This window comes from Paroedura picta, chromosome 8 (genome assembly GCF_049243985.1).
Source record: "Paroedura picta isolate Pp20150507F chromosome 8, Ppicta_v3.0, whole genome shotgun sequence".
Lineage (NCBI taxonomy): Eukaryota > Metazoa > Chordata > Lepidosauria > Squamata > Gekkonidae > Paroedura > Paroedura picta.
Window position 1 is genome coordinate 98,927,704 of NC_135376.1, and position 26,364 is coordinate 98,954,067.

General features: G+C 49.8%; 1 protein-coding gene across 6 annotated transcripts in view; it reads right to left on the minus strand.

Annotated features, from left to right (window-relative positions):
* The window catches only part of LOC143843998 (WASH complex subunit 2A-like), a 119,632-nt gene that overhangs the window by 26,197 nt on the left and 67,071 nt on the right, over positions 1 to 26,364 (minus strand). For 5 of the 6 annotated variants that reach the window (XR_013233784.1, XM_077350918.1, XM_077350916.1 and 2 more), the window contains 4 exons: positions 16,990 to 17,082; positions 15,578 to 15,676; positions 14,633 to 14,722; positions 13,033 to 13,178 (listed from right to left, as the gene is read on the minus strand). Coding sequence is in view for 5 of the 6 variants with exons in the window: in XM_077350918.1 (XP_077207033.1) it covers positions 13,033 to 13,178; positions 14,633 to 14,722; positions 15,578 to 15,676; positions 16,990 to 17,082 (428 nt within the window). In the remaining variant the exon portion in view is untranslated. The remainder of the gene's footprint in view (positions 1 to 13,032; positions 13,179 to 14,632; positions 14,723 to 15,577; positions 15,677 to 16,989; positions 17,083 to 26,364) is intronic. The other variant, XM_077350920.1, reaches the window with a different exon arrangement.

Below are 26,364 nucleotides of genomic sequence, written 5' to 3' on the forward strand. Positions count from 1 at the left end.
ATAAAAGTCAGCTGTTTGGCTGTACATTATTTACCCCTCTACCACCAGCAGCTTTAATAAGAGTGGGCACAAACTATTTTTGCGGTTCTGTTCAGGGTTCATGATCAAACCACAAACCAAATCACAAATCAATATTATTATTATTATTATTATTTATTTGATTTGTATGACCGCCGCTCTCGGAAACCGGCTCGCGGCGGTTCACAACATTTTAATACAAATACAATATATTAACCATTAAAATTCCCCATTAAAACCCCATTAAAACAATGACTAAGTCACAATGATGGCGATTAAAACTATTCCCGTAAAGGCCCACTGGATGAGCAGAAGGGAACGGAGGATAATTGGGCATAGGATGGAACACTCTGGGGAACCAGGTCAGTTTAGTACTGGCCTCCCCCCTCCGGGGAGAGGGGTCCGATCTTAGCCCCGGGCCATCACCCGGCCTTAGACAAACGCCTGGCGGAAGAGCTCCGTTTTGCAGGCTCTGCGGAACTCAGAGAGCTCCGACAGGGCCCGCAGCTCTTCAGGGAGCTCATTCCACCAGGTAGGGGCCAGGACCGAAAAGGCCCTGGCCCTTGTCGAGGCCAGGCGTGCCTCCCGGGGTCCTGGGATCATCAGCAGATTCTTACCCGCAGAGCGAAGTGCCCTGCGGGGGGCATAAGGAGATAGGCGGTCCCTCAAGTATGCAGGACCCAAGCCGCGTATAGTCTTAAAGGTTAGTACCAAAACCTTGAACCTGATCCGGAAACAAACTGGCAACCAGTGCAGCTGCTTCAGCAGAGGCTGAACATGGGACCTCCAAGATGATTTAGTGAGGACCCGTGCAGCTGCATTCTGTACCAGCTGTAACTTCCGGGTTAGAGACAAGGGTAGGCCCGCGTAGAGCGAGTTACAGAAGTCTAATCTAGAAGTAACCGTTGCATGGATCACAGTGGCCAGGTGTTCCGGGGGCAGGTAGGGCGCTAGTAGCCGAGCTTGGCGTAGATGGAGAAACGCCGTCCGGGCTACCTTAGTGACCTGGGCCTCCATGGAAAGTGAGGCATCCAGAATCACTCCCAAATTCCTGGCTTGGGGCACAGATGACAATTGTACCCCGTCCAGGCAGGGAAGACGCGCTTCCTGTTCCTGCTCCCTTCGGCCTAGCCAAAGGACCTCCGTCTTGGAGGGGTTGAGTCTCAGGCGGCTCTTCCTGATCCATCCAGCCACTGCTTCCAAACAACTGGCGAATTTTTCTGGGGGGAGATCTGGCCGGCCATCCATCAAGAGATAGAGCTGGGTATCATCAGCGTACTGGTGACACCCAAGCCCATAACTCCGTACCAGCTGAGCCAGGGGACGCATATAGATGTTAAATAACGTGGGGGAGAGCACCGCTCCCTGTGGCACCCCACATGGGAGTGCAAAGGAGTCGGATAACTCCTCCCCCACAGCGACCCTCTGTGATCTGTTCTCTAGAAAGGAGGATAGCCATTTAAGAGCCACCCTTCCAATCCCAGTATCAGCGAGGCGGTGAACCAAGAGCTCGTGGTCAACCACATCAAATGCGGCTGACAGGTCTAATAGCACGAGAATGGCCGACCCGCCCCGGTCCAGCTGGCGCCGGAGATCATCTGTCAGGGCGACCAGCACAGTCTCCACCCCATGGCCAGGACGGAAGCCAGACTGGTATGGATCAAGGGCCGAAGTTTCCTCCAAAAATGCTAGGAGCTGGTCCGCGGCGGCCCTCTCAACCACCTTGCCCAGGAATGCAAGATGCGATACCGGGCGGTAGCTGGCGGGGTCCCGCGGATTCAGCGATGGTTTTTTCAGAAGAGGGCGAACCACTGCCTCCTTGAGCCGCTGAGGGAATTCTCCCGATGTAAGGGAGAGGTTTATAATCTCCCTCAGGGGAACACCTATCCGTGGGTCGCTGATCTTAAGCAACCACGACGGACAGGGATCAAGGGGGCAAGTGGTCGCCCTCACCGACCCTAGCAATTTGTCCACTTCGGATAAAGAGAGCCGCCTGAAGCCATCAAACCTGATCCCCTGTAACGGCCACGGAGCTTCTAGTTCACGAACTGTATCAACTGTGGCAGTAAGGTCACGACGGAGCGACAAGATCTTATCCGCAAAATAGCTCGCAAAAGCCTCGCAGCCAATATGAACTTGGATGTTACATTGATTCATGAATTGAATGGTTTGTATCCCCTGCTTTCTGTTACCCACAACTTATCGTGGGGAGCCTTATTGCCCAGCTATTTTCCATGAAGAGTAAAAATCGGAAATTTAAATCAAAGATGTTCTGCCTGGAGACAGAACTCTTATCTGGCAAGCAACTGGTACAAGGGAGGGAAGGCAGAAGGCTGGGGGCGCATGTGGTGAAGAGTGTGAGCTCAAAGCTTCAAGAAATAGAAAGTAACGGTTAGAGGCAGGACTGAGGCTTAGGCAAAATGTGGATGGTAGGGAAAGCAGAGGAGGCCAGTGCATGGATTGGAAGGCAACTGGCTGTACTTGTACTTGCCAAATCCTGGACATGGAAGTGAGCAGAGGAACAAAGGGGGAAAAGAACACTGCTGACACTGCCACACATCTGAACAGTTGTGGAACTGAGAAGAGCAAGAAGAGCAAGAAGAAGAGCTGGGCTTTTGTACCCCACCATCTCCTACTCTTCTTCTCCTCATAACCGCACCCTGTGAGGGAGGTGAGGCTGAGAGATCTGAGAGATCTGTGACTGGCCCAATGTCACCCAGCTGGCTGCATGTGGAGGAGGAGTGAAGAATCAAACCTGGTTCTCCAGATTAGAGGCACTGCTCTTAACCCAGTGGGAGGCACCAAGATGGGAGGCAGAGTGTATCAATGGGGGTGGGGGACAGGGACCTCCCTTCTTCCTCACGCTTGTTCTCAGCTTATGACTGAAAAGGGATCATGGGAGGACAAAAAGCAACCTTTGGAGGTTTTGGAACAGAGTTCATATATCCAGATACACCCATGGTGATAGTGCTTAAGACAGGCTGCCGTTAGTATATTTTGGGTAGAAGATAAAAGGTGCCCGGTTGAGCTCTGCAAAAGACACAAAAATCTTTGAAGAAAAATAACAAAATGAGTGGCTAAGCTGGGAAGTTCCTACTCATAAAGTGGTGACAAAAAAGGAACTGCGGGGGCAGGGGCACCCCACCTTTGGGGTACATGACAGGTTAGGTGGGGAAAGTATTGGGTAGGCTCTGGAAAGGGTGGGGTGACTGCCTTAGAGAGTTTAGTTGGTGAAAAATTCTATCTATGGCTGGCCAGCACAAACATAGTCTCAATACAGGGTTGCACTGAAGACAGAAGATGAACTAAAGGCAACAAGACCAAAAAAAAAGGGGGGGGGGAGAAAGAGATTTTTAAATTATAGGCACTTGTAATGCAGCAGTTAATTTGAAAATGCAAGTGTTAATTTATTTTATTTTTATTTTATTTATTTAGATTTCTATACCGCCCATTTTTTTGCAGCTCTGGGTGGTTTACACTGAACATTATATAACTTACATGGAACATTATACAGACTATAACATCAAAACAACTTTTTCCTGTTATAAAAAGAACTTCTGTCCCCAGTGGGAAAAGCAAAACATTAGTCTCACCTGAAGGTTTCTTCTCTTCAGTGGTGCGAAGTCATCCAAGGTGGTTAGGTCATGCCTCTGCTCGCTCAGGTAGGGCATTCAGATGCAGATTTTCAGAGCCGCCTTCCTGAGTGACCTGAGTCTGACCAACCAGTCTTGTTCAAGCCCTGCTGCTCCAAGGAAAATTGTTATGGATTTTGTGTGTGTGTGTGATAGAATTTTCGAGGTCCTATGTCCAATCCCTAGAATGGGAAGTGGATGACTTCGCCCCACTGAAGAAAAGAAAGATTCTGGTGATACCAATATTTTGTTCTCCTTCAGTGGGGCTGAAGTCATCCAAGGTAGTTAGCTGTACCACAGCTTCTCATCAGGGTGGCCTCAGTGCCTCAGTTCTGAGTAGCGTTCGCTAGAACTTGTCGGCCAAAGGCAGCCTCGTCCAAGGCTGTTTGATCTATGCGATAATGCTTCACAAATGTGGAGAAAGATGACCATGTTGCCGCCCGGCAGATCACTTTCACTGGTACTCTGGCTGTGAATGCCACTGAAATTGAGGCAGAGTGAGTGGAATGAGCCATGATCCCACTGGGTGGTACTTTGCGTTGGGCTAAGTATGCCTTCTGGATGCAAATCCTGACACATCGTGTTATGGTCAAGGCCAATGCCTTCTTGCCCACATTCTGGGCCATGTATGCCATGAAGAGTGCATCCGAGCAACGGATGCCAACTATCCACTTGGTGCTCTGTGACGTCCAGCATGTGCCGTTCCTTGTCTCTAGGGTTTGCTGGTTTTGAAAAGAACAATGGCAGGAACACTGGTTGGTCCAGATGGAAGGTGGAGCTGACCTTTGGAATAAAAGGTCAGTTCATAGGGTCACTGAGCTCTCTTTGAAGACGCAGAGCTCTCTCCTGGAGGATAACGGCACTAGTTCAGATACATGTCTGGCTGATGTAATGGCGACTAGAAATGTGGTCTTCCATGTTAGGAAGTTCAAATCTATTTTTCGGATGGGCTCGAAGGGTGGTTTTGTGAGAGCCCTAAGAACCACTGGAAGACTCCAGGTATGGAATCTATGAACAACCGGCTTGTCCAATTGGGAGGCACCCTTCAGGAAGCGCCTGACATGTGTTTGCTGAGAAGGAATTTGTGTTGTCAAGACCTAGGACAGTTTTGATCGCAACCACCTGTCTGCGTAGTGTGCTGGCCCTGAGGCCAGAATGATATGATGTCTTTGTATGATGGTTGGAACAGGTTGACTCTGCTGGCTGCCGCCCAGGTGCAGAACACCCTCCATATGTGGTTGTAGATTCGCCTGGTTGATGGTATCCTGGCCTATATCATGACCAAGATGACTTCTGCTGGTAGTCCTAGTCATTGCAGTGAGAGCCATTCAGCTTCCATGCTGTTAACTGCAGTCACTCTGGGTTTGGGTGGAGGATGGGCCCCTGATATAGAAGGTCGGCCCTGAGGGGTAGCGTCCACAGTTGTTCTACGGCCATCTGGATGAGGTCGGAGAACCACGGCCGTCTGGGCCAGTGTGGGGCTATAACAATGACTGTGGCTCCCTCCCTTCTGATCCTGTTCAGGAGTCTGTTGAGCAGCAGTAGAGGAAGGAATGCATAGAGAAGTCCCTGTGACCAAACGCATGACAGTGCTTCCTCGTTCTCTGCTTGGGCCTGGTATAAGCGAAAGATGAATTGACTGGTCTGGTTGTTCCCCTGTGGTGCCATCAGGTCCACCAGGGGCAAACTGAACCTGTCGCTGATTTGAGTGAACACCTCCCGGTTCAGTGACCACTCCCCAGGGTCTAAGTCCTGACGGCTGAGCCAGGCCGCTTGCTGGTTCACCAGACCTTCTAGGTGTTCCACCCTCAGGTTCACCAGGTGTGATTCTGCCCAGTAGAGCAGCCTGTGGACCTCTACGTAGAGGGTGCACGATCGCATCCCTCCCTGTCTGTATTTGCTGGAGGTGTAGGGACAGAAGGATCTTGAGTCCCATCCCCCGCCTTGGCTTCTATAGGGACGAAAGGACTGTTGGCATCTATTTCTTCCTTCATTGTCCTTGCTTTGACTGTGGGAAGTAGGCATGGCCCTCTTCTTCTCCTTAGTCTCCAACAGCACCTGGTCCAAGTTTGACTCCCCGAAAAGAAGTCAGCTGGAGAACTTGGAGGACGACAGGGTACTTTTTGATGTGGTGTCCACCTTCCAATGCTTAAGCCAAATGCTTCCAATGCTTAAGCCAAATATTACGCTTTAAACTGAAGCCAGTGGCACTGTATGTGAGGAAAGGGCTTACCTGTCAGGAAATTCTAGTGAAGGAGAGAATATCTCCAGGAGAAAGAATCTGGATGAAAATAAGCGAGAGGAAAGCAAACAGTGTGGTGGTTGGTGTCTGCTACCGAGCGCCTGACCAACAAGAGGATATTGATGCTGCACTTTGTGAGCAGCTTGGGAAAATATCCAAGCGGCAGGACCTTGTAATCATGCGTGACTTCAATTTCCCAGATGTGTGCAGGGAAACAAACTCTGCGAAGCATCCTCAGTCATGCAACTTTCTGATCTGCCTGGATGACAATTTCATCTATCAAATGGTAGATGAACCCACAAGAGCCATACTGTCATAAGTCAGCCATACTGGACTTATTACTGACCAACAGCCAAGAGTTGGTGCATGAGGTGAAGGAGGTGGGGACCCTAGGGGGAAGTGACCATGTCCTCATAGAATTCCTTTTGAGATGGGGGGGGGGGACACAAGGATGCTTGTAGTCAGACGCGGATGTTGGATTTTCGTAGGGTAAACTTTATTAAACTCAGAGACATGATGAGTGTCATACTATTGACGAGAATGCTGGAAGGGAAGGGAGCATGTGAAAGGTGGGCACTACTCAAACAAGAGCTATTGCATGCTCAATCCATGACTATCCCAGAAAGACAAAAACACTACAGGAGCTCTAAGAAACCTATTTGGATGAACAGAGAATTTCAAGAGGAACTAAGAAACAAAAGGGAAATGTTCAGGAAATGGAGGGAAGGACAGAGCTCTAAAGAAGAGTACCTACAGGTTACTAGGCACTGTAGATCAATCATCAGAAAGGCCAAAGCTGAGAGTGAGCTAAGATTGGCCAGGGAAGCCCATTGTAACAAGAAAAGATTTTTCAGTTATGTGAGGAGAAAACGTAAAGTAAAGGAAGCAATAGGCCCACAGTTGGGTGCAGATGGACAAACTCTGAGGATGCAGAGAAAGCGGAAAGGCTCAGCGCCTATTTTACATCTGTTTTTTTTTCCACAGGTCAAAGGATTTAGGCACATCTAGAGATGGCAGTAGCCAAGGGATAGTGTCTGGGTGGCAGGTTGACATGGACAGAGAAGTTGTTGAGAGGCATTTAGCTGTCCTGGATGAGTTCAAGCTCCCTGGGCCGGATGAAATGCACCTGATACTGCTTAAAGAACATTCCAGAGAACTTGCAGAACCCTTGTGAATCATCTTCGGGACCTCTTAAAGGACTGGAAATGTCCTGGAGGACTGGAAGAGAGCAAACGTTACTCTGATCTTCAAAAAAGGGAGGAAGGATGACCTGGGAAACTACAGGCCAGTGAGTCTGACCTCTGTTGTTGGGATGAAAATGGAGCAGATATTAAGGGGAGCGATCTGCAAACATCTGGAGGACAATTTGGTGATCCAGGCAAGTCAGCATGGATTTGTCTCCAACAGGTCCTGTCAGACCAACCTGGTTTCCTTCTTTGACCAAGTCCACGGTGTCAGGCTAGATCGTGGAAATTCAGTTGATGTCGTTTACTTGGATTTTAGTACAGCTTTTGATAAGGCTCCTCATGATATTCTGAAGGCAAAATGGCATTCACCTTTTTTACCGCTGCATCACACTGCCTGCTCATGTTTAGTTTACAATCCACAAGTACCCCAAGGTCTCGTTCACACACAGTGTTACCTAGAAGCGTATCCCCCATTCATAGAATCATAGAATCATAGAGTTGGAAGGGGCCATACAGGCCATCTAGTCCAACACCCTGCTCAACACAGGATTAGCCCTAAGCATCCTAAAGCATCCAAGAAAAGTGTGCATCCAACCTTTGCTTGAAGACTGCCAGTGAGGGGGAGCTCACCACCTCCTTAGGCAGCCTATTTCACTGCTGAACTACTCTGTGAAATTTTTTTTCCTGATATCTAGCCTATATCGTTGTACTTGAAGTTTAAACCCATTACTGCATGTCCTCTCCTCTGCAGCCAACAGAAACAGCATCCTGCCCTCCTCCAAGTGACAACCTTTCAAATAGTTAAAGAGGGCTATCATGTCCCCTCTCAACCTCCTTTTCTCCAGGCTGAACATTCCCAAGTCCCTCAACCTATCTTCATAGGGCTTGGTCCCTTGGCCCCAGATCATCCTCGTCGCTCTCCTCTGTACCCTTTCAATTTTATCTACGTCCTTCTTGAAGTGAGGCCTCCAGAACTGCACACAGTACTCCAAGTGTGGTCTGACCAGTGCCGTATACAATGGGACTATGACATCTTGTGATTTTGATGTGATGCCTCTGTTGATACAGCCCAAAATGGCATTTGCCTTTTTTACCGCTGCATCACACTGCCTGCTCATGTTTAGTTTACAATCCACAAGTACCCCAAAGTCTCGTTCACACACAGTGTTACCTAGAAGCGTATCCCCTATCCAGTAGGCATGCTTTTCATTTTTCTGACCCAGATGCAGAACTTTACACTTATCTTTATTAAATTGCATCTTGTTCTCATTTGCCCATTTTTCCATTGTGTTCAGATCTCGTTGAACTCTGCCTGTATCTTCCGGAGTATTTGCCAGTCCTCCCAATTTGGTGTCATCTGCAAACTTGATGAGTAATCCCTCCACCCCCTCATCTAGATCATTAATAAATATGTTAAAAAGTACCGGGCCGAGCACCGAGCCCTGAGGTACCCCGCTATTCACCTCTCTCCAGTCTGATGAAACACCATTGACAACAACTTCTCCAATTTTCTCAAGATAGGTATTCGTATGATTTCTGCTGCCCCTTCCCTTCCCCCTGAGAACTTAGCTATATCTTATTGTTTTCTGTTGTGATTGTGTAGTGGTGGTCTATGTCTTATTTCTTAAATAAAGCATACACCTTATTATTAATCAGTATTTGTACCCCGTGGATTCCTACAAGGATTAATTACCTCATTAACACAGCAAACAGATTTCGCTCCTTATCCCTTGTGCATAGCTAAATTCCCCAAATTTTGATAGAGCATAAGGGGTACTTGAGCATTTCGCTTAATCGTAGAGCTTCTTGGCCATTCCAATTTGATGACCTCGTCAAAACTGTCAGGGAAGGGATGTACCGTCTGTACAGGCCTTGGCTTCTTGAAGCCCTGTGAGGCGCCCTTGTGCCTTTCTCAGCCGTGACGCCGGTTGCCTGTCTTCCTCTTTGCTGCTTGAAAACATGGAAACCGATGGCAAGTTTCAAGTTCCTTTAATGTGCTCCACTCTCCTTGGGGGCGGCATTCTGGGGCTCCAGAATGCTCTGTCCCACTGGCAGGAGCAGGGCCCCCTGCCTTCTTTGAAGCCTTCTTTGGGTGGGAGCCTGCATCCTTAGACATGACTCTATCGTCTCCAGGCCGCTGAGTTCGCTTCTTTTTTGTGTCGGCTTTGCGCTCCGCGGCGGGGCCCTGCTCTGCCACAGCCAGTTCCTGTGCTGCAGTCCTGGGGAGCGGCAAGGATGACAAAAAAGGGCCCGGGGCTGCCAGCTGATCGGCCGAAAAAATGCCGCCAGCCCATGCCTCCCCCGAGGACAAAGGTCGCTGACTGCCTGGGTCCTGCTGTGTCGCCGCTACGTCCATTGCTGAAAAGGAGGCTGATGCTGAAGCAATCCCTGGGGAAATAGTTGATTGTAGGTCCCCAGAGTTTCCAGTAAGGTATTTTAATCCTTTTTCATTTTTGGTTGATTAGTTCTCCAATGTGGCTGAAAGAGCTAAAGAGCAGGGCTCGAAGCATCCTACCTAAGCAGTAGGGCAATCCAAAACTGGTTGGTTAGGTCACTCAGGAAGGCGGCTCTGAAAATCTGCATCTGAATGCCCTACCTGAGCGAACAGAGGCGTTACCTAACCACCTTGGATGACTTCAGCCCCACTGAAGGAGAGCACTAATTTTTAGACACATAATTTAACTTGTTTTTTATAGTAACTACTAGAAATTAAGCTCGCTGTAGATAAAATACAGCGGGTGCTAGGGGATTCGGAGGAAGAATGTAGGGAAGGAAGGTAGAAGAGGGAAAGAGGGATGGGAGGGAGAAAGGAGGAGAAGGGGTGGGTAAAGGAAGGGAGAAAGGCAGGAAGGGCCAAAGAGAGCAAGTGGGAGGGCGAGAGAGAGAGGCAGGAAGGAGATAGAGAAATAGAGGAAGTGAGGAAGGAAGGAAGGAAGGAAGGAAGGAAGGAAGGAAGGAAGGAAGGAAGGAAGGAAGGAAGGAAGGAAGGAAGGAAGGAAGGAAGGAAATGCAATGCAATGCAATACAATACAATACAATACAATGCAATGCAATGCAAGGGGACAGGGCAGGGGAGAAGGAGGATGGGGGGCGAGAGGAAGGGTCCACAGGTCAGGTGATTGGGGGAAGACTTGTGGGGGGCAGCGAGGGAGGGAGGGAGGTGGAATGGGATGGGACAGGGGAGTGTGTGAAGGGTCTGCGGGAGGTGGGGGGGAGAGTCGGGGGGAGAGTCGGGGGGCGAGTTGGGAGGGGGGAAGAGCGAGGGGTAGAGAGGGGTGGGTTGTTTGGCGTGGGGGAAGTGGCTGCGGGTCGTGAGGGCGAATCCTGGGGGAGACTCTTGGGGGGTAGCGGAAGACGGCGGTGGCTGGGTGTGTGGGGTAGGGGAATGTGTGGCGGGGGGAGGGTGGGGCGACTTGTGGGGGGGTGGGCAGGGGAAGCGCACGGTGGGTGGGTGGTTCGGCGTGTGGGGGGGCGGCAGAGCGGCGGCAAATGGGGGCATTGGGGGAGCCAGCGGGGGAAGAGCGGTGTGTGTGTGCGCGTGTGCACGGGGCAGAGGGGGGACGCAGGGCCCCCTCTCAGGGGAGAATGCTTGGGTAGGCTGCGCATCGGCTTACCTGGTTCATAGCGTGCCAGCTTCTCAGTGTCGGGCTGACTCCAGGCGGCTGGCAGCATTCGTGGCTGGCAAAGGGACAGGACCGCCATGTCAGTGACACGGAGTGCTGCCCCTTTGCCGGGGGTGAAGGCTGCTGGGGCCGGCCTGGCCCCAGGCGGGCGGGGCGGCTTGGCAGGAGTGCGAGTTCCATGGCCGGCCACCGGCTTCTCCCCATTGCCGACTCCAGCAGGCTGGCCATGGTGCGGGGCCGGCTGTGGGAGCGGCGGGCAGCCCTGTAATGGTGGCATGGGGGTATGGCAGCTCGGGAGGCTCTGTGTGCCTCCCGAGTTGTGAGGCCAGTGGGAAGGGGTGGCTTTAGCCCCCCCCCCCCGGCCAGGTCCCGGCTTCGGCACTGGGAAAGGAGCAGGGCTCCCGCGTCGAAAACATGGCAGCCCTGCTCCTTTCCCACCGCCAAAGTGTCTTCTAGCCACCCCGGCACCCTGCAGTATACGGCAGTGCAAGCGGCCAATCAGGAGCTGCACTTGGCACTAGAGTGGCACTCGGAGGGGCCAATCGGGAACCGCTTTGCGGCTCCCGATTGGCTCCTCCGAGTTTTTATCATGGACTGGCCCCGCCTCTTTCTCTGCCCACAATGCCCTTACAGCTTTATTTATACCTCTCTGCAGGAGCAGTTTACAGATTTCCTAGAGTAGTGGTCAGCAGGGTTGCAGGGCAGCAGCCAGGGAGGAGGACGTGGAGGAGCAGTGGCCCAGTCTGACTGATCAATGGTCTGGTACCAGTCCCCAGACCAGGGGTTGGGGACCACTGTCCCAGAGCTACCTGGCTTTGGATGTCAAACAATATATGAACTAGATCCTACAATAAAATTTTAAACCCCTATACTCAGTATTAAATACTGACAGTTAGTACTTTTCTAGCCATATTCAACAGAGTTTTGGGTAATTTTCCTCTCATGATTTTGATGAATTATATTATTGAGGTCTTGAAACACCTTTCCACATTTGTGCACTGGGAAGTATGCTGCAGTTAATACTCGAAATGACACAAAACTGTACTCCATCTTAGCACAGATCCTTTCTCCACCCACAGCCAACCCAATCCACAGGGCCCTGTCCTTTGGTTTTGCAAAGAACAGCACACCAATATATGCCACAAAACCTTTTCACATCTTAAACCGCTCCATGGGAGCGGTATAAATAAAACAGTAAGGGCCCTGGTGGAGGGCCCTATCCCCCCCGGAGTGGCAAGTGGAGGGCCCAATTGGCAGGCGCGAATTGCCTGCCGACTGGGCTCTCCGCTTGTCATTCTGGCCCTAATGGGCCAATCAGCCCCTCGGCACCGAGCTAGAATCATAGAATCATAGAGTTGGAAGGGGCCATACAGGCCATCTAGTCCAACCCCCCGCTCAACGCAGGATCAGCCCAAAGCATCCTAAAGCATCCAAGAAAAGTGTGTATCCAACCTTTGCTTGAAGTGAGGGGGAGCTCACCACCTCTTTAGGCAGCCTATTCACCACCTCCTTAGGCAGCCTCCTTAGGCAAAGCGCTTCCTGACCCGCCCCCCCAAACCACTGCCTTCCACGCACGCCGCCATTACTGTGCTGACCGCCGCTCCAGCCGCCCGCCATGGGCAGCCTGCTGGAGGCGGCAGCGGGTGGAGGCGGACACGGGAGGATGCTCGCGGCCACCCAGAGCCAAGCAGCCGGGCCTGTGGCCAGCCCACCCCTGGGAGCCTTCGGCCCCGGCCACGGAATAGCCCCACCACACTTATGGCGCTTCGGGCCTGTCCCTTCGCCGCTCCTTAAGGCCAGAAGCCGCCTGCAGCCAGCCTTCTGCCCAGCATGACGGACAGCCTCGCCGCGGTAAGCAGCACCGCAGCCTCATGTCCCGTACGCCACTTGGGGAGGCCACTCCGCCGCCGCTTCCTCTCCACCCACTCTGCGCGCTCTTCCCCCCCAAAAGCCCACGCGACCCACAACCCGCCGCGCTCCGCTGCTGACTCAACCGACACACACACACACACAGCCACTTCACTCTTCCCCCGCCCATCCCCCTCACCCCCGCGATCCCCCAACGCTCCGCGGACGCTTCGCCCTACACACACACATCCATCCCTTCAACCACCCCTTCCCCTCCTTTCTCCCTCCCATTCCTCCTTCTCTCTTCTACCTTCCTTCCCTACATTCTTCCTCACCATCCACTAGCACCCGCTGTATTTTTGTTACAGCAGGCTTAATTTCTAGTAAAGAAATAAACTATGTGGTTTCAAATTAGTGCTCCATAAGATGCTGCTACTACAGATCCAGCTGTCCCAGGAGACTGCAGGCCCCAGACGCATCACCTGTCTTTAGTGAGAGCAAATAAATCCTCCTCTTCCTCCTCTGCAAAAAGGCTCTTCTTGTTTACAGCGACAGCAGCATTCTGTGCTACCTTTGTTTGGCTACCTTCAGAAGGAGATCTGACAATGACAGCAGGAATCCAGTGGTCCTGAAAAGAAAGGAATAAGTCCAACCGTTATGGCCATAAAAAAGTATATCGCTTTCCTCCTGTTCACAAAGCAAGGGATGTCATATCACTGAATGCACATTAACTGGAAGACTGCTAGTCTAACCTAAGGCTGAACTCCTCCTTGCTGCAGAGAGGTGAACATCAGAAGGGCCCTGCTGGGTCGGACCAGTGAGTGTTCATCTAGGCCAGAATCCTGTCTCACACAGTGACCAGTTCTTCTGGATGGCTAACTACAGGGCATAGGAGTAAAGGCCTTTGGAAGGACATCAGAAGAGTTCCATCCAGTCCATCATCGTGTCTCACAACCAGTTCCTCTGGAGGGCCAACAAGTCATAGAGACTGAGGATTCCCTTGATGTTGCCTCCTGGCTCTGGGATTCAGAGGCTGTGTGTCTCTGAACATGGAGATTCCCCATGGTGCATCATCACAAGAAAGCAGGAGGAAAAGAATGGTGCCCATGAGCAAGGCATTGGCTGCATGTTTCACAGAAAGGTTACCCATGTCCCCTCAAGATCCTCAAAACTCACAAAGGGCAAAGGGCAAAGCAATGACCATGAAAATGCATGCAATACTCTTTGGGCAAGCTCGGAGGTGTCAAAACTCTGTATTAACATGCCTTTGCCATTTGTTTCTTTTGAGTCTGTCTTATTGATAAGTATAGCTGTGAATGTAGGCTAGGGTAGCTGGAAGCCAGCCATAAATTGTTTGATGTTTTGGGAACAGTTATCTCTCCCCAAGCTTGTGGGCCTGAGGTGTCAGGGGTGTCTAACTTTTGTTTTTGGGCGTAACTATGGGGAAGGGTATCTGAAGTGTTTCGTGGACAAACAGGTACATGGGAGTTGCTGTGGGGAGTGGTCATTGATAGGGAATAACAGCCCCAAGGGTTGTTTGTCTTAGCAAAGGTTTGTCTTAGCAAAGGTTTTGAGATAGTTGTTTCATTGTATCATCAATAAAGAGATTTTCTTCAACAAAGTCTGCTTATTGGCAGCAATGGACTGGACTCACGGATTGCTAAGACTCTCCTTCTATAGTTCTTGATCTCCTGTTGTTCGCATCACCATGTCTGACTCTGGCGGGGAGGATCCGAAAAACCCTGACAAGGGAATGCTAAAAAACCACAATAAGAGGGCACCAACCCCACCTCCCTCTAGGGACCAGGATGATAGAACGAGAACCGCCGTCAGCAGGGCGGATATGATATTTGGTTAGCCATAACACCACCAGATTGTCCTACACAATGACTTTCTGAGAGAAACACAACCTCTGCATCTCTGAAGCAGACCAACTGAAATGTGCATCCAGCACACATCAACTCCAACACCAAGCACCTTTAATGAGGAGAATAAAAACTGAGAATGAAACAACATTCCACTTCAGCTAGCTGAGAACAGCAAAGCCAGCCTTTCATCCGTTCAGAATTTTGGGGCTTTTACCTCTTCATCACTGCTGAAGAGCAGGCAGGACGCTTGTTCTGGGGGCGGTTTGGACACTGGGACCTTCACGGGCAAAGACCCAAAGAGTTCCTGAATGGCAAGGAGAAAAGAATTCATTCTGCTGCAACACTCAGTGATGTGGGCTTTGTGGGAATCTTCACACTGGAATATTTTCCAATTTAAATAGGGTCACCAAAAGGAGGCAAAAAGGAGGCAAAAGGGAGGCAAAAACACACCACATACAAGCCTGGGGCACATACAAGCACCCTGATGTGTCCATGCTTCATATCCCATGTTTAGACTGTCCTAACATAATGACTTGCATCACGACAGCTCTGATAACTAAACCAACAGAGACTATACCTGGGGTAGGAAATTTTCCAAAGAAAAATATTGCACAGAAAAATCTGGGAAATGTTTGCCCCATATCACAGACAAATTCATTGCAAAAACTAGCTTCTTTGACACTGCCCCCCCCCCCCCCAGCTGAATGCTGCATAAACCAACTGTGGAAGCAAGATGAATTCCATTTATGATTCTGGAGCAAAAAACTGAACTCTTGATATTTCACATATGTTGGGGAGAGGGTCAAGAACAAGTCGTAAAGGCATGCTAAGTGCCATCAAGTCCAACTGACACCGACCCTATGAATTAAGGACCTCCAAAACATCTGGTCATTAGTAGACTTGCTCAGGTCTTGCGAACTGAGGGAATCACGCCATATCAAGTTGGGTCTTCCTATTTTCCTGCTGCCTTCAACTTTCCCTCGATTTACTAGATGTTTCCAGTAACGGGAGTGGCTCAGCCACAAACCACTGTCATTTGATGCTCCTCCAGGGGACGCACAAACACTTAGGACCAAGGTTCCCCCTTATGTGGAAGCAAACCCCAAAAAGGTACCACTGGATTCAGAATCTAGCTGACTGCTTTTAAGCATCCCCTCACCTCTTCGTCTTCATCACCGAACAGAGAGAGTGGTGCTTTTGTGGTGCCTTTGCTGGGTAAGCCCGAGTGTTTTGAAGACTGGCTGGAAGAAAACAGATCCTGCAGCATGCAAAGAAATCTATTACTGACTTCCCTTAATTTGAACGCATCCAAAGATAGTGATAATGACAAATTGCTGGAGACTGGGGGTGGGTGGGTGTTGGCAAATGTTTATGTAGTTACTCCATTTCAACCCCATCTTTCTCCCCAGTGGGACCCCCAAGGCTTCCAAGACTCATCATCCCTCATTTTCTTTGGTACAGTCAGACAGTCTTGGCCTAAGCTCCCTGAGAGGGAGCTTAGGCCACAACCATGTGACTAGCTCAGGTGAAATGATCAAGCTTGGGTGGCAGAGTAGGGATTCAAACCTGGGACTCATAGATCTTAGTTCAGCCCTTTAATCACTGCATCATGATGGCTCTTGGGTTTCAACCTCAGATCTCCTACCTTTCAGAAACATACCAGGGAATCAAAAAGGTTCCCATTCAAGCCCTCCATCAGCAGAGGGGGAGGTTGTATGGGACTGCTTCTGTGCACGTTCTACCTTCAAACTACTGGTCTAATTGTATTGCATTTTAGTGCATCTTTGCTACTGGACTGCATTGCTTTATACCATGCAATATGCCTTGAGCCTCAGCCAGAAGGACTGACTGATCTGGAAGGTTAAAACATATTGCTAAACCAGAAAAGGAATTAAAACCAATTTTAATGGTTTGACCCCTGGATAAAAGTCTTCTATTTCCCTCAATGTGGATAATACAAAGATACTATAAAGTTGAGCAGAATATTGCAAGATACTTCTAATCTCAACGTATTTAGGAATATACTCAAGCCTCCAGCTAAATATTGCCGATTCATTCAAAGCATTTCTCTCACCGTTCCAGTTCATAAGAAGACAACAAGCAAGGAATCAGGTCCCCAACATGGTGGCTATGGGTGCCATGGCACTCAGCAGCACCTTTCCTGGGCGCTGCTGATGTAGAAAGTGACTAGAGCCAGGTGTGACTTTTGCGCAGCAAAGCTTCTGAGCAGATTTATTAAAACACTGCATGGCCAGCAGCTGCCATGACAGCATAAGAATTTTCACTTTGAGACAGCGGTGGCAGCCATATTATGGCTGTGCTCACCACACTGTGTCAGAGTGTTCCCTCAGGCTCAAAAAGGATGGGACTACAGCATTAGATAACCAGTTAACAGGAAGCCACTCAAATTCCAGTTACAATAAGAAGTTGACTTTTAAAACTCTTGTAGAACTTTAAAATGTTCAGACACCGACTTAGTCAGAGCTGCTGACTAAGAAATTGAGCAATTTAACGGTACATGGGAATTTACAGTGAAAGCAGAGTTACAATTTGGTTCTATTACAAACTCACTTCAGAATCTTCCTCATCAGAAAAAAGGCTTTTGTGGTCTTTGGGAATAGTCAGAGTTGATGGCTTGAGGCTCTGAGCAGAAGGTGGATGACTCTGAAACGCAAGCATAAGAGAAATAGAGGTCAGCTGCTAAGATTTTTGCAAAAGATGATGAGCAGGATCCCATGGAGTTAGTCAACCTCATCAGAGTCCTTTTTGGCCCAAAAAGGCGGTAGTAAAATGCCAGGAGAATGGACTTCTAATCTGGCGAGCCGGGTTTGATTCCATGCTCCCCCACATGCAACCAGCTGGGTGATCTTGGGCTCCCCACAGCAATGATTAAGCTGTTCTGACCGAACAGTAACATCAGGGCTCTCTCAGCCTCACCCACCTCACCCTCACAAGGTGTCTGTTGTGGGGAGAGGAATGGGAAGGCAACTGTAAGCCACTTTGAGACTCCTTCGGGTAGAGAAAAGCGGCATATAATAACCAACTCTTCTTCTTCAAGACTAACTCTACCTATGAGTCACGAGTCCCGCAACACACAGAAGACTGTAATGTGGGGGGGAAAGAGAGATTCAAGTGGGTCACCATGTGTGGCTGAAGCAACAGACAAAAACTGAATCCAACAAAGTTTACTTCTTGATATAAGCTTTCATGCGCAGGCACCTACAGGACCAGATCCCTACATAGAAAAGAATCATAGAATCACAGAATCATATAGTTGGAAGGGGCCATACAAGTCATCTAGTCCAACCCCCTGCTCAACGCAGGTTCAGCCCAAAGGATCCAAGAAAAGTGTGTCTCTAACCTTTGCTTGAAGACTGGCACTGGGGGAGAGCTCGCCACGTCCTTAGACAGCCTATTCCACTGCTGAACTACTCTGACTGTGAAAAATGTTTTCCTGATATCTAGCCTATATCGTTGTACTTGAAGTTTAAACCCATTACTGCGCATCCTTTCCTCTGCAGCCAACGGAAACAGCATCCTGCCCTCCTCCAAGTGTCAACCTTTCACATACTTAAAGACGGCTATCATGTCCCCTCTCAACCTCCTTTTCTCCAGGCTGAACATTCCCAAGTCCCTCAACCTATCTTCATAGGGCTTGGTCCCTTGGCTCCAGATCATCCTCGTCGCTCTCCTCTGTACCCTTTCAATTTTATCCACGTCCTTCTTGAAGTGAGGCCTCCAGAACTGCACACAGTACTCCAGGTGTGGTGTGACCAGTGCCGTATACAATGGGACTATGACATCTTACGATTTTGATATGATGCCCCTGTTGATACAGCCCAAAATGGCATTTGCCTTTTTTACTGCTGCATCACACTGCCTGCTCATGTTTGGTTTACAATCCACAAGTACCCCAAGGTCTCGTTCACACACAGTGTTACCTAGAAGCGTATCCCCCATCCAGTAGGCATGCTTTTCATTTTTCTGACCCAGATGCAGAACTTTACACTTATCTTTATTAAATTGCATCTTGTTCTCATTTGCCCATTTTTCCATTGTGTTCAGATCTCGTTGAACTCTGTCTCTAGCTTCCGGAGTATTTGCCAGTCCTCCCAATTTGGTGTCATCTGCAAACTTAATGAGCAGTCCCTCCACCCCCTCATCTAGATAATTAATAAATATGGTAAAAAGTACCGGACCGAGCACCGAGCCCTGAGGTACCCCGCTACTCACCTCTCTCCAGTCTGATGAAACACCATTGACAACAACTCTTTGAGTGCGGTTCTCTAACCAATTCCCTATCCACCTAACTATCTGAAAATCCAGAATGCAGTCCTTCAACTTATCCATCAGAACATCATGGGGAACCTTGTCAAAAGCTTTACATCTAACGCATTTTCTACATATGGTCATCTGTTCCCTCTTAATAAAACAGTAAAGGGTGTTGGGGTGGGCTGTGTCCGTGATCAAAACTCCCGGATTGGCCCCTTGGCCCTGGACTGACAAGCAGAGGGGTCAATCGTAAGGCGCAAAGTGCCTTCCAATTGGGCCCTCACCAGGACAGACCAGATTTCCAGGGTAATCAAGAGACATTGCTGGCAGTCTGCCCTTGACCACCGCAGGGCTGCCAAGGGGGATGAGAAAGGAGATTTGGACAGGCTGCGCCAGCCCTTTTCGCCCCAAGGCTGCCCTAACTGTCATGTCCAACTGCAAATTGCCTCAGAACCCTGTCAGAGCTGGCAGAAGGCTGCAGAGTGCTCCCCCTCCCTCTCCCCTCCCTTCAGGCCTGCTGGGATGGAACCTCTGACAGGCCCTGACTGAGGGGAGGGAGGCGTTTCCGAGAGCAATGCAGAGGAGCTTGAGGGCACTCCTTTTGAGGGGGGGAAGCTGACAGGGAGGCCACAGAAAAGCCCCTTCTCACTTAAAAAACTGCTCTAGCCAGGGGTTAGACACAGCCAAGCCATGTGTCTTTCTTCTTTGCAAATCTCTGCAGATTTGAAGCCACCGCAAAGTGTTATTCTGCAGAGGAAACTGGCTGTTTTGTCTCCTGTTTCATCTGCACAACAACCCTGTGCAGTAGGCCTCAAGTCTTTCAATTCAACAACAACCTGTGTGGGAGGCCTTAAATGATTCTTCTCTACCACAACCCTGCCCAAAATAGCCCTTTCTGCCTGGGGAGCTGATATTTATATTCTGCAGGTCAGCTGTAATTCCAGGAGCTCTCCAGGGCCCACCTGGAGGTTGGCTACCCCTGGGTTGGAAATATTCCTGGAGGTTTGGAGGTGGGACTTCAAAATCGTACAATTCTTCAGAGTCCAGCCTTCAAAGGAGCCATTTTTGCCTGCCGTTGGGAGGGAGTGGTGCAGGTGTGTCCCTCCTGGGCTATGGCCAGCCCTTACCAGCAACTGTTTGTATTCTGGGGCGCAGACAGGCAGACCAACATCAGTCCTATGAGTCTGGAAAATGCAGGAAGATCTAAATAAATATTTACAGCCTTTGGGTAGTAAACTATAGGGTACAAAAATCCTTCTAAGGAGCAACCATGAAAGAAGCATGTGGGCACATAACATTTTATCAACAGTGAAAAAATGGAAAAGAAGGAACAGGGTGGACACCTGTGTACTGTGACTACCCCATGTGTATTAGGGCAAAGAGGCATTTCGGTGTCTGTGGCCTAATTCACACAAGAAGGGAAATGATGCAGAACTGGGAGGAATTGGTTGCTATGTAATCTTCCCCTAAGAAGAGTCTCCAGTCTGATTTTCCCTTCACATACCTGAAGACCTGGCTCTGGAAAGCTCATCTGTAACCACTATGCCACAATTCCCAAAGGTCAGTCTTCTCCCACACTCAAAGAACATTCCAAACCACAGGTTCTTGACACCCATCTCTCCACACCCATGCCCTCATTTGCCACCAGGCCACCACAACCTCCCATCAGTCATGTCCCTCTAATATTTGTGAAAAGGCACTAAGGGAGGAGCACTGTCCGGGTCGGTGTCCAGGAGAGGTCCAGTGTCCGGACATCATTTCTGGCTGAGCAGGCTAATCCATGCGCACCCAGCAAAGCAGATTGGGCCGGCCCCTGCAGCGCCCGCCCCCAGGACTTGGACGCGAGGTGTGCTCACAGCCTTGCGGCCACATGCTCCCCAACAGCAGGGGGCAGTGGACATGCGGTGTCCTGAACAGGCCACTGCTCTGGATGCCCGCCAGCCCAGGCGCCTGCAGTCAACCTTGCCCATGCTGCCAGTGCTGCAGTCAGGTAGGTGCCGGAGTCCTGCACCATCATGCCCAGCCATCCAGGAGACCAGCACCGCAGACCCTTAATCAGCTGACATCCTCTTGAGGCTCGCTGCTGGCACCCCAGGACCCTGGCCCACCTTCACCTCCTGCACACCTCTTCCCTTGTTGGGCAGCTGCAGCCAGCAACACAAAGAACCCAAGAAGGAGCTGCTGCAGGAGATACCTGCAGAGGAAGCAACAAGATCGAGGCCAGGCATGGCAGAGTCTGCTACCCAGCCCACCCACCTGAACCAACTTGCCTCCCAGGGCATGCTCACTTGGGCTGCCAGCCGCCAAGTTCTAGCACCCTTGCACCCCAAACTCCAGAGGGCACATCTCTCCTCGAGTCCTTCTCACAGTTAACGGCTGGCAAAAAAGCTGGGGTGGGGGGAAAGAGAAGAGTACATCAGCGAAGCTCCACCGAGTCTCACCAGCGTGGCCTCCTCGGTCCTGACGCCAGACCCACATGGCCTTCTTTGCCTCCTCCAGCCATGCCCAGCAGAGAAGCTGCTCAAAACAGTAATCATGGGAACAGGTGCCCGCTGAAACAGAGAGGCTGCACTTTGACCTGTTTGGCTCCCTAGTGTCCATGGGGGAGGGGAGCTCCCCCCCCCCCCACCATGTCTTTAAAGGACATCTAATAAGGCACCGCAACAGCACGGGGCAATTAATTCTCCCCACTGGTTGGGTAGTAAGTTAATAAGTATTGCTTTCATTTGCCTTTCACCTGCTTCCTATCCATTTTATTTGATGACCCAGGTAATATTTTGGGAAAGAAAACAATTTATCTCCATTCATTTCTCTGGTCTGTTCATTACTGGAGACATGCCATCTTCATTTGAAAGGCCTCAAGTTTGCATTAAGAAGAATCTCCATTTCCCAGGCTCGCTGCCGGCACCCCAGGGCCCTGGCCCACCTTCACCTCCTGCGCACCTCTTCGCTTTCTGGGCGGCCGCAGCCAGCCACACAAAGAGCCCAAGAAGGAGCCACTGCAGGAGATTCCTGAGGAGAAAGCAAAAGGTTCGAGGCCAGGCAAGGCGAAGACCCAGCCCTCTCTCCCACCCCTTGTGGCCCTCCCTCTCAGCCATCCATTGCAGCCCTCCCTCGCTCACCTGCTGCGCATGGTGGAGCTGGCATGCTGCTGCGTTTCTGGCACAGAGGCTGCTGCTCCTTGCTGGGGCAGCAAGTCCTGAACCAACTTGCCTCCCAGGGCGCGTGCACTTTCTCCTGATTTGATCTCCCTTTTTGGGGATGGGTTTATCAGAACTGTAACTGTAACTATTCCAAAGTGTTGCAGAACACAGCTTGAGTCCATTTCTACTGGTCTTGGACTGCAGGAGAGTACATTGTGAATCTTAGTTCATTTGCACTTTTAAGTCCTACAAACTAAAAGTTGTAAGCTTTCATGGGCAAACTTTCATGGGCAAACTGATGCAAACTTCATCAGATAATGTCAGATGCACAGGAAAGCTTATACCTTGAAGGAAACTCTGTTAGTCTTAAATGTGCCACTGGACTCAAATTTTGTTTTGCTGCATCAGACAAACACAGCTATTCCAAATTATAGCCAGTTTACAGCCCATGAATGCTTAATACTTTTGGGGGCACCAATATGTATCACTTGATGCATCACCCTGCACTTCCATGACATTTCATCTGCCTGTTCATAGTCTACTTGAAATTTTCTCATCCTTAATTTTCTCATCCTTAATATTTCTCATCCTTAAATGCAAACCTGCCTTACAATTGCTCACTCCTGACTACAAAGAATTCTTGAATAGTTATTCTTACCGGTGCCCCCCTGCAGCACAATCCTCACTGCGCTGGAAGGCGGCCGATTGTTCCCAGCACAGTGAGCACCGCGCCATGCCGTGGGGGGGAGGAAGAAGCACCTCCCTCTCCCCCCCCCCGGTCCCTGGGCCTCGCTCCCCCCCCCGGTCCCCAGCCCAAAAAAGGCTGGGGGCCACTGTTCTCCATGATACAGAGCTGTTGTTCTCTCTTGCCCTGGAGGGACGGAACTGAACCTATGGGATGAAATTGATTCATAAGACATTCCGTCTATACATCCGAAAGAAGTTCCTGACAGAATAGTTTCTCAGTGGAACAGGCTTCCTTGGGAGGTGGTGGGTTCTCCATCTTTGGAAATTTTTAAACAGAGGCTAGATAGCCATCTGCTGGAGACGCTAATTCTGTGAGGTTCAAGGGGCTGGCAGGTTACAGTGGATGGGGATAGGGTTGTGAGTGTTCTGCATAGTGCAGGGGGTTGGACTATATGACCCAGGAGGTCCTTTCCAACTCTAACCACTGGTGCCTCTAATATTTGTGAGAAGGCACTAAGGGTCTTGTTGTCCGGGTCCGGGTCACGACATCTTTTCGGGTTGTCCGGGTCACGACATCTTTTCCGGCTGAGTGGGCCGATTGGCCCAGCCCATGAGGCCGCCACCCCTAGGAGCCAGTTGCAAGGCACGCTCACAGCCTCACGACCACACGCTCCTCAGCCGTGGAGGGTGGTGGACCTGCAGCTAAACTTGCCCATGCTGCAAGCGCTGCAGGCACATGGGTGGCAGAGGCTGGCTGTCCTGCACCACCCTGTCCAGCCATACAGGAGACCGGGACCACCGTGTCCAGCCAAGCCCATCAGCTCCAGTTGCCCACCTGCCCAGACACCTGCCGGAAGCCTTGCCCACACCAACACCGCGCCACCCAGGTCAAGCTATAAGCAGTGGCTGTGCCCGCCCCCCACTTGCAGCCGTTGCATCCCTAAGTGCAACTAGCTTTCTGGCTAGTTGTTATATAAAAGAATACTATCGCGTTTGTTAAAGAAAGTCTAATCATTAATCATTTATAGCCCATACACAGTGGGTTAATGTTTTTGTATTGTCATAATATAGTCTCTTTTCTATATTTTTCCCACATATGGTTGCTAACTCTGGGTTGGAAAATTCCTAGATATTTGCGAATGGAATCTGGCAAGGTACATGGTTTGGGGAGGAAATGGTATAAATTGTCTTGAAGCACAAGGAAAGGCAGGGTATAAATGTTTTATTAACAGCTACTTTCACCAGAGGAGGTGTCATGCCCCCACCAATGCCTCCTGGGGCCTCTGAGGTATTGTTACAGCAACCAGAGCCAGCTGTTCCACAGCCATCATCTGGGCAGCCAGTGTCCACTGAAGATTCCTTCACACACACTGCAGAGCAAGCAGAGAGTGAAAGGAAGGAACAGGTCATGTGCTCAGCCTCAGCCCCAGCACAGCCAGAAGCAGATGACACTGAGGAAGATTTGCTTGGTCGCTTGAGGCAGAAGGGCAGAGCAGTGCTTATAGAACAGAGAGGGGACCAAATACAGCTGCATTTTGGAGGAGAGTGAGTGGTGGTCCAGCTGGAAACACTCAGCTCATTAGCCGGGCTGTTTTTAGGCAGGGCTGCAGCAGCATGTCGCGTGGGTGCAATCTGTGCAGAAACCCTCCCGTCTAGCTCGGATTCCCTGTGGGTCTGCGAACTCCTGACTCCTATCAGCTTCCCTTGACTTCTGGCAAACGGCGTTTGACTATGCACCTGGTAATTGGACTGGCTTTGTTGAATATTTGTTTATCTGGACTCTGACCTTGCCTTTCCCTTGACTACTCTTTGCCTCGCCCCTAACTCTGCTTGCTTTGATACCTAATGACCTGGACTGGACATTGACCTTGCTTTGGTGTGGACTCCGGCTAGGCTCTATAGCCCAGGCACCTACCGCCCAGCTGCCACTGGATGCGGCCAGATAGGGCAGCATAGGAACTACTAGTAGACACCTGAAGATCAGTTGTGAGTCCTGGAGATCTCTAAGCCCCACATGCAGGCTGGCAATCCTATATTCCCACAGCAGCCAGCCAGCTGTTTTGCAGGGCTTTTGAACAGGCTGACCCCTTCTTGATGTTATCTCCCATATCGAGTATTCAGAGCCGCTGACTATGGAGGTTCCCTTCAGTCACCACAGCTAATGGCAGCTTGATCAACATTGCATGAATCTCTGGAATCCCCTTTTAAGACCCAATCTTCCCTCGTGGCCATCACTACGTCCACTGGAATCAAGTGTCACTGTTACCTTCTGGCCTTCATCTAATGCTCATCAATTCTGTTGGGTATCTGCAAGTTCTATGAGAGGAAATGAAAGCTATAACTAGTTCATCCACCCATGCATATAGTTTTATAAAACTCTTCCATGCCTCCCTATCCTAGTCTTTTATTTAAACTAAAAGGCCCCAGGCTCTCAATGGAAAAGTTGATACCTCCCCACCAAACCACTGGTTCAGTCTTGTCTTCTCAAACTGTCTGCAAGTCTCCAGGGCCTCAGACTGAGGTCTTTTGTATCACCTACTGCATGCTTCTTTTTAAACTGGAGATTGAATCTGGGACCTTTTGCATGCCAAAAGCAGATGCTCTACCACTGATTCATGATCCTTGGTTACTTCCTGCTGTGCTTTTTCGAGTTTCTGCAGTGTCCTTTTTATGATCTAGAACAGGGTTAGTCAACCTGTGGTCCTCCAGATGTCCATGGACTACAATTCCCATGAGCCCATGACAGCGTTTACTGGCAGGGGCTCATGGGAATTGTAGTCCATGGACATCTGGAGGACCACAGGTTGACTACCCCTGATTTAGAAGCCATAACTATGTAGTATTCCGAATGAGGCCACACCAAAGATCAGAACCAGGGTGTTTAAATGCTGTTGTTTTTTTAATCTCTATCCTCACAACTCCCATTGTGGAGTTTGACTTTTTTCCACTGCTGAGGCATGAAGTCAACATTTTCAGGTTGTTGTGGGTATTCCAGGCTGTGTGGCCATGGCCTGAGAGTTTTAGCTCCTGATGTTTCACCCAAATGGCATGGAGAGATTCCCATCTTGCTGTGTCCTGCCCCTGAAGATTTCAACCTCAGTTACTGATGAAACAGCAGGGACAGAAACTACCAGACCACAGTCACACAGCCCAAAAACCCACAACCACCAGCTGACTCTGGCCATGAAAGCCTTCAACAATTCATTCAACATTTTCCATTGACCACTACAGTTCCAAGATCTTTTCCTCTGCCAGTCCAACCCCATTGCAATGTATTTTTTGCTCTCTGCTTCCTTTCGTTCAGCCATTTTTGAACATAAAAGGACATGTCCTCTTATCCCAGGACTGCCAAGCTTCCTCACTGGTGAGTTACCTTCTCAAAAAGACTTTTGGATGTCCAAGCATATAATGCCTACTGGATCACATGTCTGTCAACTTTTTCAAAGTACAAGAAGCTGGCAAGGCAAGACCTTCCCCTTTGCAAGAGTAATCCTAGCTCCCTGATGTGCTTAATAAATTCTACCTGTAATAACAGGTAGACTGCTAAAAAAACAGAAGAGGTTCTAGATCAAATCAAGTCTGGAATCTCCCTAAACCTAATATGATTAAACTGCGGCTAACATACTTTTGCCACATCATGAGAAAGCAAGACTCTGAAAAAGACAATAATGCCAGGAAAAGGGGAAGACCCAACATGAGAGGGATTCACTCAACAAAAGTAGCCATAGCCCTCAGTTTGCGTGACCTGAGAACGGCTGCTAATGGTATAAATCGGAAGCGACAATAACAAGTAGTGTTCTATTTAGGCCTCTACTAGTGTAATTATAAGTAGTTTTCTCGACAT